This window comes from Bos indicus x Bos taurus, chromosome 20, assembly GCF_003369695.1.
Source record: "Bos indicus x Bos taurus breed Angus x Brahman F1 hybrid chromosome 20, Bos_hybrid_MaternalHap_v2.0, whole genome shotgun sequence".
In the NCBI taxonomy this organism is placed as follows: domain Eukaryota; kingdom Metazoa; phylum Chordata; class Mammalia; order Artiodactyla; family Bovidae; genus Bos; species Bos indicus x Bos taurus.
Genome location: NC_040095.1, coordinates 10,194,252 through 10,211,040, shown reverse-complemented (window position 1 = coordinate 10,211,040; position 16,789 = coordinate 10,194,252). Strand labels below are relative to the sequence as shown.

The 16,789-nt window shown below is 36.8% G+C and overlaps 1 protein-coding gene across 3 annotated transcripts in view; it reads left to right on the top strand.

Annotated features, from left to right (window-relative positions):
* Positions 1-185: 185 nt before the first annotated feature.
* The window catches only part of RAD17 (RAD17 checkpoint clamp loader component), a 34,009-nt gene continuing 17,405 nt past the window's right edge, over positions 186-16,789 (top strand). The window contains exons 1-9 of one of the 3 annotated variants that reach the window (XM_027520497.1): positions 186-325; positions 1,811-1,914; positions 4,574-4,831; positions 5,372-5,455; positions 10,679-10,835; positions 12,237-12,373; positions 12,869-12,921; positions 13,010-13,135; positions 13,224-13,293. In XM_027520497.1, coding sequence (XP_027376298.1) covers positions 310-325; positions 1,811-1,914; positions 4,574-4,831; positions 5,372-5,455; positions 10,679-10,835; positions 12,237-12,373; positions 12,869-12,921; positions 13,010-13,135; positions 13,224-13,293 — 1,005 coding nt within the window. In that variant the 5' untranslated portion in view covers positions 186-309. Of the gene's footprint in view, positions 326-431; positions 681-1,810; positions 1,915-4,573; positions 4,832-5,371; positions 5,456-10,678; positions 10,836-12,236; positions 12,374-12,868; positions 12,922-13,009; positions 13,136-13,223; positions 13,294-16,789 lie in introns of those variants that run through there. The other 2 variants (XM_027520499.1, XM_027520498.1) reach the window with 2 other exon arrangements.

Genomic DNA, 16,789 nt, shown 5'->3' with positions numbered 1-16,789 from the left:
CCTCCGTCGCCTCGTCACCCACAGTTGGTTACCCAGCCCTCGAGGACACGCTTGCATCGCAGGGTCCGAGATACCGGCAGCGGTCGGGCCGGCGCTTCGAGTCAGGCAATGCGCTGGATGCCTAAGACAGTCGCTCCTTAGGCGGCCCCGCCCTCCGGACTGGGTCGCGGAAGCGCCGACAGATCTGGAAGGTCCCCGAGGGGCGGGGCCTCTGAGAGGCTTCCGCGCTGAGCTCGGGCAGGGCCGGGTGGATTGCCTTCCATCTGGAGCAGAGCCTGGGCTCCACCGCTCCCCTCCGCCCGCGAGGGGATGCAGCTACCCGAAAGTAAGGCTGTCGTTGCTGCGGCTGTGGTGTATATATGTCCTCGAGACGCGAATCCATGTCTGCCTTCACGCCTCCCGGCCTCTCGTGGCTCCTCCTCCCGAACTGCCCATCCCATCTGGGGGTGAGAGGGTGGGGTGCTGAGCTCTGGCCTGGAGCAGAGGCACGGGAGTTCGTCTCGGCTCTCGCCTGACTAGCAGCCTGACCTTGGACAAATATTTCAGCTTAGTTATCTCCAGTGCAGTGTGTAGGGTGGTGGTGGGTGTGCTAGAAATACTCTTCAAGGTCTCTTCTGCCGCTGACATCTCTTTTCAGGAACCTGGTATCCTCAAGGACAGTTGCCTATTTTTAAAAGGAGGTAACTGTCAGCCTTGTTTTCAAAGAGCAACTAGAATTCTGACTAGAACAACAGTCTGTCTCTCTTATTTCGACCTGCCAACTATGTTCACTCAAAGAGGTGCTTTTTTCCACCTATGTACCTCTTTGAAACTGCAAAGATGTTCCCAGTTGTGAAAAATTTGTGTGTATGATTTGCTTTCTAGTGTGTGGAAGTGTTTACACATAAATTACGTGTGTCTCCAAACTATAAAGCTCAGTTTACAGGTTTTTGACTTTAAAGAACTTTCCTTCTGGCAAACTTAAAATTGCTGAGTTCGTCAGTTTATGTAAACATTGAAGAACTATGAAATTCAGAAGAGTGTTGCCAAAAAAATGTCTTGATGACGTATTCAAAAAAGAACAAACCGTTACAGAAAAACTTCATAGTAAAATATAAAGTCTTTGTCTAAAGTCAGTGATAAGTCTGAATTCATTGTATGGTGCTTTTTTGGTTGTTTGAAATTTGGGGAAATTTTTTGAAATTTAAAGTGTGGGGAAAAAAAATGATTTATTTTATTTTTGGCTGCCCTGGGTCTTCCTTGCTGCTTGCAGGCTTTCTCTAGTTGCGGTGAGTAGGAGTTACGCTCTGGTGGCAGTGTGTGGACTTCTGGTTGGGTACTCCCTGCCTTTAGTGTGTGTGAGCCCAGTAGTTGCGGTGCAGGGGCTTAGTTGCTCTGGTATGGGGGCTCTTTCCAGACCAGGAGTGGAACTGATGTCCCCTCCATTGCAGGGCACAGTTCTTAACCACTGGACTACCAGGGAGGCCCTGAAGTGTGGAAAATTTTAATTTTCAGTATAAAAACTGCACGAAGAGAATAGTTTAATTTTTCTTAACAAAACAGAAGTACACAAATGTCTGGTTTTTCTGTGTTACCTAATGTATTACTGAATTCATGTGAAAACTGTATCTCTGTAGATAATTGACAGTTATAGTCATTAAAAATAAAATTCACTTTACCATTTTGATTTCTTACTGCATGTATATTTACAGTATTCTCTTTCACTAGTTCTTGAGCCTTTATTATGTTGTTGATTTTACCAATACATATTACTGTACTTCTGTTTTACAATTTTCTGAATTTGAGATTTTTTTTCTTTTTTTGCCCCTAGGTGAATTATACTTTAATGTACTACAGGTTGTATACTACGGATGGGAACTATTGAAGTTTATAATGTCAAAAACTTTTTTTAGACCAAAGGTATCTTCCACAAAGGTATGATACACTAAAATGGCCATGTGATAGTTGCCCAAAAGGAGTTATAAATTTTTGAATATGTTCCTAATGACTTGTTACTGCAATCAAAGTAATGGTGCCCAGTACTTATTATAATTAGTGATCTAAAGACTCTAATAATTGTGAAACAACTGTGCACTGAAAACACAACCTTAATTTTTTTTAATTCATTTATTTATTTTAATTGGAGGCTAATTACTTTACAATATTTTAGTGGTTTTTGCCACACACTGACATGAATCAGCCATGGATGTACATGTGTCCCCCATCCCGAACCCCCCTCCCACCTCCCTCCCCATCCCCTCCCCGGGGTTGTCCCAGTACACCAGCTTTGAGTGCCCTGTTTCACACACTGAACTTGGACTGGTGATCTATTTCACATACGGTAATATACATATATCAATGCTGTTCTCTCAGATCATCCCACCCTCTCCTTCTCCCACAGAGTCCAAAAGTCTGTTCTTTATATCTGTGTCTCTTTTGCTGTCTCACATATAGGGTCATCGTTACCATCTTTCTAAATTCCATATATATGCATTAATATACTGTATTGGTGTTTTTCTTTCTGACTTACTTCACTCTGTGTAATAGGCTCCAGTTTCATTCACCTCATTAGAACTGATTCAAATGTATTCTAATAGCTTAGTAATATTCTACTGTATATATATGTACCAGAGTTTGCTTATCCATTCATCTGCCAATGGACATCTAAGTTGCTTCCATGTCCTAGCTATTGTAAACAGTGCTGTGATGAACATTGGGAATGAAAGAGCAATCAGAGATAAATATGTTGTATGTGGTATTATAACTTGAAAAGCCCCACCTCTTAGAAATTATGTGGTTCCGTGTACCAGTTCTCAGTACAGCTGGTGGATGGGTAGGATGGGTGTCAGACAGTGTACTGGAAGTTATCCATTTTCCTAGTGGTGGATCTGATTGTCCTCTGACTGTAAGTAGATTATTTAACTTTGCTGTTTCTTCTTTTTTTTTTTTTTTTAAGGAAAAATTCACATTTATGTAAGAAATAAAACTTTAAAATTTATGAGTAATATGCATATTGAAGTTGCTAGATGAGAATTGCTATTAAGAGTTTTACTACTACTCATATTTTCATGTACTCTATTTTTATAAAGGAAAGGGGCCAAAATTGTAGTACCAGTGATAGTCTTTTAAAGAGGAGGAAATGAGAGGGGTAGCTATGACTGAAATTGTTTTCCCCAGAGGTCTTCCTTCCTTTACCCTCTACTGATCATAATCCTAACCTCTGCCTTTATAAGAGGAATGAAGTGTGATTTTGCATTCATAAAATACCTGTAAGCTCTAACTCCCTTCTCCTGAGCCTACTTGCAGTGCCAATCTCTGTTTGTTTGTTTTTTTCTTTCCTTCCCAGCAAGAAGCATTGTGTAGTAAGTAAATGGTTCACAACTGTGGCTGAGCATTCTTCAAGGAAAATATATCTTTGTTCCCCCTTGTTAGCCAGGCAGGGAATTCCAAAAGTCAGGCACTGAACTAGATTTTTCTAGATTTATACTGTTGGAATGTTAAGAAAAAGTTCACTTTTAAAAATAAAATTATTAAATATTTTTAATAATTAAAAAATTAAGTATTTTTAATACTCCTAAATATTTTTAGGTTAAAATATTTTGTTTTTGCATTTTTCACTGTGTATCATTATGAAGGATTTTAAAGAAAAAGAAATGATGGAGGGGAACAGAGAGGTCAGGAGTTTCTATAGACCAGAGGACCGTGAAGTAGAACTCACTGACTTTCCTGCTCTATTAACCTAGTACTCATTTTCCTGAACAAATCTGACAGATCATCCTCTTTGGAAAGCCTGCTTCCCTTTCAGAAACATACTAGTTGCTTCGTGAGCTGAAGAAAAATATAATCAAGTCATACATACGGATTATTCATAGCATCAGTATTCTTAGACCTTATCCTCACAAGTCTTAAGGTTGATAGGGATTACTTCAATGTATGAAATGGTTCTTAGTTTGTGAATATATTAATCTGGTCAAGGCAGAAGTGTTCCTTTTCTTACTGCTCTACGTGGTTGCCTTTTTCTTTATTCTGTTTTACTTCTTTTTTGATAGGTGATTTTAATTTTTGTGTTTCAAAGCTACAAATGAGTTTTAAAAGAATCAGCCTCATCTTTACCCTGAAAGTGAAAGTCACTCAGTTGTATCCAACTCTTTGCAACCCCATGGACTGTAGCCACCAGGCTCCTCTGTCCGTGGGATTCGCCAGGCAAAAATACTGAAGTGGATTGTCATTTCCTTCTCCAGGGTTCTTCCAACCCAGGGATTGAACCTGGGTCTCCTGCATTGCAGGCAGATTCTTTACTGTCTGAGCTACCAGGGAAGCCACCAATCTTTACCCTGGAAAGATTATTTATAAAAATAATTGTTTGTACTCTGTATTCATCTATATGGCATTTATCATTGCCATGGTCAAGTAGATAAGCATGCATTTATACTTATTGTAAAGTAGAAGAATAACATACATAGAGTCAGTTTTATTTAAAGAATTTGTGAGATTTATTGTCAATGTTGCTAATACAAGAATTTTTAATAGAGTAGTTACATAGGGAATAGATGCAAAAAAATATAACTTTATTTATATGGTTTCTTTTTTTCAGGTAACAAACTGGGTAGACCCATCATTTGATGGTTTTTCAGAGACTACAAGCATTTCTGCTATTACTGCCACATCATTAAGTGTGAATAACTCAAGTCTTAGAAGAAAAAAGGTGCCTTCCACATTAGAAAGTAGCAGATTTCCGGCTAGCAAAGGAGGAAACCTATCTTCCTCTAAACAGATCTGTGGTCTAGAACATTCAAAAGAATATCTGTCAGAAAATGAACCATGGGTGGATAAATACAAACCAGAAACTCAGGTAATAATTAGCATACAAAGAAGTCTTCATAATTTAGTTTCAGGAAGGAGAGGGATGTGCATTTTTGTTATTATTCATAAAAACCTTTTTGCCTAAATGAATTAGAAAAAAATAATAACTTCTAAGTTTTTTTATATTTGCAGTCTCGAATTTTCCCAGCAGTTATTCTGAAGATATATCATTGGTTATTTGTCTTTGATTTAATTTAACCCTTTGATTTAGTTTCATTTAATCAACCCCTAACATTGACTTAATCTGTTTAATTTTTTGTAAAGTCCCTCCCTATTTATTACCTTAATAAAATATATTTCAGGATTTTAAAATATTTTATAATTTCAGATGTGCTTCAGATATTCATATGTTGTGGTCAGTTTAACAATAGAATTTTTCCATATGAATATAAAGAATTACAATCAAAAAGACTTTATTATTATGTTACTCATTTGCTAGTTTTTTCATTAAAAATGTGTACAATAGTCTGTGCGATGTATCAGAAATTTTTGAGTTAAAGTGTTTTTATTTTAAACTTGAAAATTTTAGCATGAACTTGCTGTGCATAAAAAGAAAATTGAAGAAGTTGAAACCTGGTTAAAAGCTGAAGTCTTAGAAAGGCAGCCCAAACAGGTAACTAAATAAGAAATGTTTTTGTTGTTGTTTTTTTAAGCAGTTTTTATTTGTTTATTTTTGTTTCTTTGTTTATTAGTGTTTTTTTGGGCCATGCTGAGTCTTTGTTGCTGTGTGGGAGTTTCTCTAGTTGCAGCGAGCGGGGCTGCTCTCTAGTTGTGGTGAGAGGGCTTCTCATTGGAGTGCCTGCTCTTGTTGCAGAGCACAGGCTATGTATAGGGCGTGTGGGCTTCAGACCTCAGTAGTGGTGGCTCCCGGGCTTAGAGCACAAGCTCGGTCATGGTGGTGCATGGGCTTAGCTGCTCTGAAGCATATGGGATCTTCCTGACCCAGGGATCAAATCTGTGTCTCCTGCATTGGCAGGTGGATTCTTTACCACTAAGCCACCAGGGAAACCCCAAGGAATGTTTAGAAATACTTGACCTCAGATGTTTCTCTGCCTTATAGTTGGTTGTAGGAAGTTAAAAACTTTCATGCTGATGGACATCTAGGTTGCTTCCATGTCCTGGCTATTATAAACATGCTGACTTTGTACTCATGAGTCCATCTCATCTGTGGTAGAAAGCTGTCTGACCTTACTACTTCTGCCTCATTAAAAGACTCAAGAGACTTTGAGTTTTCTCCTTTACTTTATCTCTTTTTCCCTCTTATGTCTAAAGCATAGTAAACCATTTGGGTGCTAATATATTTAGCATATCAAATTATCTCACACTGAAGCAAGTAGGCAAATTACATACTAGTTTTTTACTAAGTATAACCTAAAATAATCATTTATTTTACCCTGTAAAATGTTTTTTCTTTCACCTCGTAATTTCATAATTGCCCTTGACTCCCAAGCTAGAATATTCTTCCTCTCTTTCTTTTTAAACTTTTAAAATTTTTAGATTCTGCAAACATAAAAATAGAATAGTAATTGAATATTCACAAACCTGTAATATAGCCATCATTTTCCCCCATGAGTATTTTAACATAAAATGTAAACATTTGACATTTAATTCCCTAACATGATCTCGTGATCCATTCATATTCACATTTTCCCAGTTGTCCTCAAAATGTCTTTTATATCTGGTTTGTTACAACCAGTGCATGATCAAGGACCATCCATTACATTTGATTATTATATCTGTTAGGGCTTTAAAATCTAGAACAGTTCCCTTCACTTTTCTCTTTCTCTCTACGACATTGACTTACTGAAGAGACCAGGGTCTTTTTATCCTGTTGTTTGATCGGTAGATTAAGGAGGTGATAGTCAAAACTCTTCATTGTAATTTCCTCTTGCATTTGGCACATAATCTATTGGAAGATGCTTTGGCAGCATATAGGATTTTCTGACAGTCTTTCACCTAAGAGATTTAGTGTTCATTTTCAGTCCTTGTCTGGTTAGTAATTTTGTTAAGATTGTGAAATGGTGAATTTTCTACTTCTATTATTGTTATTTCTATAATTGTTAGCTGGCATTTTTCTATAAAAATAGATTTCCTCATTACTAACTGGGTTTGTTTAGTTATTAATACCTTTAAATACATTTCCAACTGGAAAGACAGGATAAATTACTTTGAGATGAAGAGTTGGTGTTTTCATTACCTCCAGTGGTAAACAGGTCCTTTTTTGAATCAAGATTCTTTCTGACTGGTTTGTCAATCTAATCTTTGGTGTAGAGTTAAGATAATGTACTCAAAATGAATCTTCATTTTCAGCATTGGTATTCCTCTACTGGCTCATAGAAATCACTTGTTTCTCTGAGTACCAATTCTTGGGTACTTTCTCAGAAAGCTTTTTCTCATTGTGTTGTTTGGTCATCTCAACTAAATAGTCTTTATTTTTCAGTGACCACTGTGTTTTATCACTTAACAGTACCTTTTTTTTTTTTTTTTTAGTATAAGCATTATTGTGTCTTAAACCTACACAAGTGTTAACACAAGTGTTATTGTTATTGTTTTACCAGTAGGATGACTTAGCTGTGTGTGCATGCATATAGGTATTAGCGAAAGTATTTCCTCTACAGTTTGAAAAGCTTCTTCCCTCTAGGAAGTTGTACTTTAACCAGCCATATACTCTTTATTATACAAAACTTTCAATGTCAGTAATTATAAGACATTTTGATTTTTAAAATCCTGGATAATTTCTAGATTTCTGTATGGAAAAGCTAAAAAATTGTTTTTTCACTGAGTTTAATTTTGGAGGCCAACTTCTTTCCTCCAAAATATAGTAAATCTATTACAATGTAAGCATTGGGGGGATTAAAAAAATACTTAGTGTTCCGATAGGAGACTAGCTCCCAATTCTGTTGCTAGAAGCAAAACCTGGTGTGGCTGTATCATGTGTCAGAAAACATATGCAACTTTGTTCCATAAGAAAAATGCAGGGCTGCCTGTGTTTGAGCTTCCTCTTCTTTTGAAAAGAAGTAGTTTCCTTAGAAGTAATCAGTTCTCATTAACAGCATTAGTTATGTTCTGTTAAAGTCCCTGCAAGCAAAGAATTAGCAAGTCCTGAACCATTGCTCCTATGGGAAATGCAAGATTGGTTCCTTCAAAACCTAATGATGAAAGAAAACGAAAAACCTAATGTTGCTCTGGTCACATTTTCATCACTTCCCCATCAATACATAACCTTGTTTTGTATGTTTCTGTGTAAAGATACCTTATTTATTTCAGTTCAATTCAGTCACTCAGTCGTGTCCGACTCTCTGCGACCCCATGAATCACAGCACGCCAGGCCTCCCTGTCCATCACCGACTCCCGGAGTTTACTCAAACTCATGTCCATTGTGTCAGTGATGCCATCCAACCATCTCATCCTGTGTCGTCCCCTTCTCCTCCTGCCCTCAATCTTTCCCAGCATCAGGGTCTTTTCCAATGAGTCAGCTCTTCGCATCAGATGACCAAAGTATTGGAGTTTCAGCTTCAGCATCAGTCCTTTCAATGAACACATAGGACTGATCTCCTTTAGGATGGATGGTTGGATGGACTGGTTGGATCTCCTTGCAGTCCAAGGGACTCTCAGGAGTCTTCTCCAACACCACAGTTCAAAAGCATCAGTTCTTCGGCGCTCAGTTTTCTTTACAATCCAGCTCTCACATCCATACATGACCACTGGAAAATTTTATTTATTTACTTATTTTTTGGCGTGTGGGATCTTAGTTCCCTGCCCAGGGATCCAACCAGCATCCATCCCCCTGCAGTGGATACACAGAGTCTTATCTACTCGACTGCCAGGGAAGTCCTCAAGATACCTTATTTAATATGTATTATTAGATCATTAACATTAAACTCATGGCCTGTAGAACTATCACTCATAAGGTCTTCCATTTTAAAAAATAGAACAGGGGAATCCCCTGGTAGTCCACTAAGTTAAGACTTAGTGTTTTCACTGCCAGTGTCCAGGTTCAGTCACTGGTGGGGAAACTAAAATTCAATAAGCTGCATGGCATGGCAAAAAAAAATAGAATTAAATAAAATGAATAGTGTAACTGGCTCTTCTCTGGGTACAAGTACACATGCCCTTGTTCACCATAGTTAATAAAGGTAAACAAGCAAGCAAGGATCACAGCCCACAGTTACATGTGGGATATCTTCCCCTGATAATTTTTCAGTTTTAAACTTTTAAAACTTTTTTTTTCAATGTGTGAGGAAATGTTACTGAGACCTATAACCTTTAGTCTGTCTTTAGAGTCCTGTCTCTGGTAAATACATTTCTTAGTATACATTTCTTAAAAAACCTGATATCCAAACTGAGGTCATTCCATAAGAATATTATACTTGTATAATATTGAACTATATAATCCAAAGAGAGGTTGATATTAAGATTGAATTTTCTGAGTTCAGGTAACCTCTAAAAATACTTGTATCAGACATGACCTCTTTAATCTAGCTGAAGGTGTTTTAATTTGGCTGCTGAATAGTCCTTGGGAGGAACATAGTGCAAGAATTGTGGATACAGTCACCATTTAGGACAGTATGGAGATGGCTTAAAAATTTAGGAATAAAACTACTGTTGTTCAGTTGCTCAGTCGTGTCCAACTCTACCATATGACCATATGGTTTTATGGTCATATGGTACCATAAAACTACCATATGACCCAACAGTCCCACTACTAGGCATATACCCTGAGAAAACCATAATTGAGAAAGACACATGTACCCCATTGTTCATCACAGCACTGTTTACAATAGCTATGACATAGAAGCAGCCCAGATGGCCATTGACAGATGAATGGATAAAGAAGCTGTGGAACATATATAAAGTGGACTATTCAGTTCAGTTCAGTCACTCAGTCATGTCCGACTCTTTGCAACCCCATGAATCGCAGCACACCAGGCCTCCCTGTCCATCACCAACTCCCGGAGTTCACTCAAACTCAAGTCCGTCGAGTTGGTGATGCCATCCAGCCATCTCATCCTCTGTCGTCCCCTTTTCCTCCTGCCCCCAATCCCTCCCAGCATCAGAGTCTTTTCCAATGAGTCAGCTCTTCGCATGAGGTGGCATTCCTTCCAACTCAGCCATAAAAACGGATGTGTTTGAATCATTCCTATTCTCATGAGGTGAATGAACTAGAGCCTATTATACACAGTGAAGTAAGTCAGAGAAAAATACCACATGGTAATGCGTGTTTATAGAATCTGGAGAGACCGTACTGATGGACCTATCTGAGGGACAGCAGTGGAGATGCAAACAGAACAGACTTGTGAGCACAGCAGGGGAAGAAGAACATGGGGCTAATTGAGAGAATAGCATTGAAATATAAACAGTACCACACATAAAATCAGATAGCCAGTGGAAATTTGCTCTGCGGCATAAGGAGTTCAAATCCCGTGCTCTGAAACAACCTAGAAGGATAGAAGGTGCTGGGAGGTGGGAGGGAGGTGCAACAGGGAGGGGGCATGTGTGTACCTATGGCTGATTCACATCATATATGGCAGAAACCAACAGAATATTGTCAAGCAATTGTCCTCTAATTAAAAAAAATTTTTATAAAGATACTAAGAAAAAATGGAAGTCCCCCCGCCCCCCAAAAATTGAATGAGAAATTATCAGAAGCTGTGCTTAGAAGTTCAGGAAATAAGATACTTTTATCTATAGCTGGTTTAGTCCAGCTAACATTGTGCAATTAATTCTGCTTTTATGACTAAATATTTCTAGAGATAATATTTAAGAAGAATATTAAAACAATATTCTAACATCCCAATGATTTTGATTTTTTATTGATGTTTATATTTGGTTTTAGGGTGGATCTATTTTATTAATAACAGGACCTCCTGGATGTGGAAAAACAACAACTATAAAAATACTAGCAAAAGAGCATGGTATTCAAGTACAAGAGTGGATTAATCCAGTTTTACCAGAATTCCAAAAAGATGATTTCAAGGAGATATTGAATCCTGGTAAGGTTTGTTGTGAAGGTAGTGGAAATAGTGGGAAAGTCTGTGTTTACAGAAGATTTGAAACAAGCCCCTCAGACCCTACTTGGATATGTTTTTGAGAGGAAGGTATGTATTGCGGCTCCTGTACTTGATCGGCATCTGCCCACTACCAGCTGCTTCACAGTCAGAGGAGCAATCACATGAAACTTTATGGGTGCATTTAGGTTCAGAGAGAAGTAACTTTAGGAGAAGGAAGGAGAGGGTCCCTCCAATAAAAGAGGTGGTGCTCAGTCGCCCAGTCACGTCTGACTCAGTGCAACCCCATGGACTGTAGCCCGCCAGGCTCCTCTGTCCATGGGGATTCTCCAGATAAGAATACTGGAATGGGTTGCCATGTTGTCCTCCAGGGGATCTTCCTGACCCAGGGATTGAACCCAGGTCTCCTGCATTGCAGGCAGATTCTTCACCATCTAAGCCACCAGGGAAAATACTGTGTAATGTAATATAATGTAATAAAACTTCACATATATGCTTATAAACTCCAGCATGATCATTTTTAACTTGCATAGCTTTCCTATTGCTGCTTTAGAGTAACTAGGCTAGGCATATACAAATCACCTAGGCCATTTTGAAGTGCAAGAGTTTCTGTAGAAGGACAATTATATTAGTATTTTAATGTGGGGTATTCTTTAAAATGCTATTTTTAGGTTCTGTAACATCTGTGCATATGCATACTCTTTTGCTGCTACTCCTGTAATTCTTACTACTTTCTAGTAGTAATGTTACTTTTGACAATCTGAAAGTCTTTATTTACAATCTTCTGCATAAAATATTACTTCTTGTAGTCCTAATAAGTTTACTAATCAGTCATTCTGTTTTTGTCATTAAAACTTATTAAGGTAAAACTTACTGAAAATAGCTCATTTATGATCACACACTTACTGGGAGAGTCTTCATTGTGTAGACAAAGTCATAAATATTTGTACCACTTTTATGATTTTTATACTAACAGCTGTGTTCTGAAATCAAGTTAACTCCATATTACATTTCTTGGTACAGAAGCATTATAGTGTTATTCATAGTGAGTTTGTCTTTTGAAATGAATATTCTGTTTTAAATTTGAACAGTTTTAAATTAAAAAACAGTCTACAGTATTGTGTGCTACTTTATCTTTATGTATATGTAAATATATTTAGTAATATTCATGTATGTTATGTACTGCTGCTGCTAAGTCGCTTCAGTCGTGTCCGACTCTGTGGGACCCCATGGACTGCAGCCTACCAGGCTCCTCCATCCGTGGGATTTTCCAGGCAAGAGTACCGGAGTGGGTTGCCATTGCCTTCTCCGATGTTATGTACATATATGTAATATTGATATATACATAGTTTGTGGAAAGTAAGTGTTAAGTATGTTTCTTTTCAGAATCAAGCTTCCATATATTTCCCTACCAGTCTCAGATAGCAGTTTTTAAAGAGTTTCTACTAAGAGCAACAAAATATAACCAACTACAAATGCTTGGAGATGATCTGAGAACTGATAAGAAGATAATTCTAGTTGAAGTAAGGATAACTTTTGAGATTCTGCTGTAACTATTGAATAAACAATTGCAAGATATATCTTATGTGAGAGTGACATTAACTCTGTCCATGGTACTAGTAGTGGTAAAATATAAAGTCTTTGTGTAATAGAATAAACTTGCATTAAACTTGGATAGAGTAACTATAGGTTGCATGTGTATATATATTATAGGTTAGTGAACTTTAAAAATTTAATGGCCTAAATGTAGAGAGGCAAAAAAATAATTGGAAAATGATGTCTTAGAATATTATAACTTGCAGTGACCTGAAGAAATTTGATCTGAAAGTTCCATAGACGCTTATTACTATTAGGGAATCAGCTAGTTGTTTTCAGCTAGTTGATGTTTAATTTCTACAGAAGTTCTGATTATAGTACATTGAATACATAACATTTTTCCCATTTTGGTAAATATAAGTCTGAAAATAAATTTACATGGGAATAAAACTGAGCTAGTGTTTATCCTTTGTTTTTGGTAGGACTTACCTAACCAGTTTTATCGGGATTCTCATACTTTACATGAAGTTTTGAGGTGAGTTTCAGTGAAGTCTTCTAAAACTCCAAATTAAATGACAGGAGGTTTAAATTTCAGCCTTGCTTGCTATCTTTTGTTATTTTAGGAAGTATGTGCAGATTGGTCGGTGTCCTCTAATATTTATAATCTCTGACAGTCTCAGTGGAGATAATAGTCAAAGGTTACTGTTTCCCAAAGAAATTCAAGAAGAGTGTGCTATTTCAAATATTAGGTAAGAATGAAATTTCTGCTTAAAATTTCACATACATACTGTATTTTTAATCACATAACCTCTGTCTTTCTTTATAAAACTTTGACAGTTTCAACCCTGTGGCACCAACAATTATGATGAAGTTTCTTAATCGAATAGTGACAGTAGAAGCTAATAAGGTAAGTTTCTTAAGAACTGATTTTTTTGAACTTTACATTGTCATTATAGAAAGCCAAACTTAAGTGGTATTATATAAACTTGAGGAATTAGAGACATGAATTATCTCAGTTTTTAAAATTAAAAAAATTTAATTATACTCCTAAAGCATGTCGAAAATGTAGGAAAGACTGATTTTAAAAACCCTTAACCTGGACTTTGCAGGCAGTGCAGTGGTTAAGACTCCATGCTTCCACTGCAGGGACTGCAGGTTTGATCCCTGGTTGGGGAACCAAGATCTTACATACCATGCAGTGTGGCCAAAAAATAAAAAATTTAAACATCCTTAACCTTTAATTTTCCTTTGCTTGGCTTAGTGTCCTAATTTGTGTCTATTGTTAAGAAACTATTTCCTGCCATCTTGGTTCATTAATCAGTTATAATCCAACTCTACTTTTGTCCTGTGTCACTTTTCAAAGATTTAATAATTTTTTAAAATTATGGTAAAAAATACATCATAAGATTTACCATCTTAGACTTTTTTTTCCAGCTTTATTGAGATATAATTGACATATAACGTTATGTAAGTTTAAAGTGTATGACACATTGACTTGATAAAACTTACATAATGTAAAATGATCGCCACCATAGCATTTTCTAATACCTCCATCATGTCACTTAAATTACCTTTTCTTTTTTGTGATGAGAACACTTAAGATTTTTTTCTCTTAGCAACTTTCAAATATATAATATACACAGTACTACTAACTGTATTTTATATTTGAAATATCTTAACCATTTTTAGCCATCCAGTTCAGTAGTGTTGAGTATACTATCATTGTTCTGAAATAGCTGTTACATTTAATGCATCGTTTTTTTTTTAATCTTTCAAATCAAGATGGTGTTAAAGTTAAATTGGTAAAACTTCTTCTCTCAGCAGCATGGTTCTAGGTGGACCACCTGCTATCAATCAACTGGATTTTACATGAAACATAATTTGTTTTGCAATGCTGGATCACAGGAACTGAGGGAAATCTCCAGGGGAGAGGTTATGTTGAGGATTAAACAAAATGGCGCATGTATGTGGAGCACTTAGCTGAATAAATACAACTATTAATAGTGAAACATTAGAAACACAGTGAATCCAGTAATAGAGGGAGCAGCTGCTGTGGTGAACTATTATGTCCTTAATTCATATTTTGAAAATATTTAGTGGTATGGGTGTATGCTAAGTCACCTCAGTTGTGTCCGACTCCTTGTGACCCTATGGACGGTAGCACACAGGCTCCTCTGTCCATGGGATTCTCCAGGCTAAAACGCTGAAGTGTTGCTGTGTCCTCCTCTAGGGGATCTTCCTGACCCAGTGATTGAACCCATGACCCCGTGGAGTTTTTAACCTGCTGAGCTACCAGAGAAGCCCATAGTAAATGTGCTTAACCTTAAATAGTTGACCTGTAAGAATGTTATCTCTTATGTCTCCTGCATTGGCAGGCAGGTTCTTTACCACTAGCGCCACCTGGGAAGTCCCAGTTAGTGATAAAGGGAAATACAGTTTAATGTCAAGTTAAAAATAACAGGATGCAAAGTTACATGATAATGCTAACAATAGAAATGATGTTTCAGCCTTTGATATATGTCAGGCCCTATGCAAGGTATTTTTACATACTTGATCTTATTAAACCCTTACTACAGCTATACAAATTATCTCCATTTTATGGTAAAGAAACTGAACTTTGCAAGGAAATAACTTGAATAATATTCCATGACTATTAAGTGTCGGATGAGTTGGAAGTTTTGTTCTGACTCCAAATAACCGTGCTAAAACGAAACATAGATTTGTTAATCTATGTTAATCTATGACGGCCCAATGCACATATATACATCAACCTATATATACTAAAAGAAATCACATAAAAATGCTAAGTGGGATTCTGGGTGGTTGAATTACTTACAATTTTTTTCTACATTCTCTACTATAAGCATGATAACTATAAACTATAGTTTTAAATATTTATTAAAAAGTTGGAGAAATAATAAAAAGTCAGCCTCATGTTACTTTATCATGTGACTCACAATTTTTTTAAGACTAAGTCATTAAATTGCAAATGGCATTTACTCTAGCAAGTTGTTTTATACTAGTAAAATAATTACCATAACTTCTTTGTTACGTATTTAATGTGATGTGCTTAGTCACTCAGCCATGTCGGACTCTTTGCCACCCCATGGACTGCAGCCCACCAGGCTCCTCTGTCTAGTATTCTTCAGGCAAGAATACTAGAGTGGGTTGCCATGCCCCCCTCCATAGGACCTTCCCAACCCAGGGATCGAACCCAGGTCTCCTGCATTGCAGGCAGATTCTTTACCATCTGAGCCACCAGGGACGCCCAGGAATACTGGAGTGGGTAGCCTGTCCCTTCTCCAGGGAATCTTCTCGGCCCAGCATCAAACTGGAGTCTCCTACATTGCACATGGAGTTTTTACCTGCTGAGCTACCAGGGAAGCCCATAGTAAATGTGCTTTACCTTAAATAGTTGACCTGTAAGAATGTTAGAACTAGTATAGTTTTGAAATCATCATTGATATGTTACATCACAGGAGCAGCAGTAAGCCCAATATTTAAATAAAAATCAAATGTAAATATAAAATCAAATGTTATGATACTGTCTAGGGTTGCCAAGGATGATAACAATAGTATAAGAAGATTTAAGTGAGTTTAATCTCTTTTATTCCATAGCTTAATTAATTATCTTAAGAAAGAGTATAGACATCTTATGTGAATGAGTTACAATAAAGAGTGTTGACTATCTTAAGTGTTTAAGTTTAAATAAATGTTTCTGTGTATTTATAGGAAAAAAGATCTTTAGTCTTTTCTGATGTCATTAGGTATATAAAGTGTGGAAGGAACTGCTGATCACACATTTCAGCCACATTTGCTATATTCTCCGTAGTTAACATCTGTAGTATTTTCTTCAGCTCCAAGAATCATGATTTCAAATTATATTTCCTTGCTGGCAAATTTAAATTTTTTCAAAAACAAGCTACTCCTCCCAAAACAATTTTTAAAGTAAATGTGTTCACAATATAAATGCAGTTAATCTGGAAGCGAAGGCATGAGCAAGAAAATTTTGTGAGTGATAAAGAGAAACTTGGTGTCTAGATATTTGAACATAATATGAGACTGTAGAGAGTACAGCAGTGTGATATTAGTGTAAGAATAGACAAATGGAAGAGTAAAATGAGAAGACAGCACAGAACTAGATCAATATGTGTAAATGGAATTTTTTTAACACAATGAAAGTAGCATTTTACATCATGAGGGAAAGAGAATAGACTGTTAATGGTTAATAAGTGGTATCGGAACAATTGCATATTCAAACAGAAGAACATAAGATTGTCTCTTTCGTTCATACTATGCAGAAAAATAATTTAAACCTTGATTTAAAATTTAAATACAAAAATTAGAAGAGTATTAGGAAAAAAATACTTTGAGTTGGGGGAAAGTCTTCCTAAACAAACAAA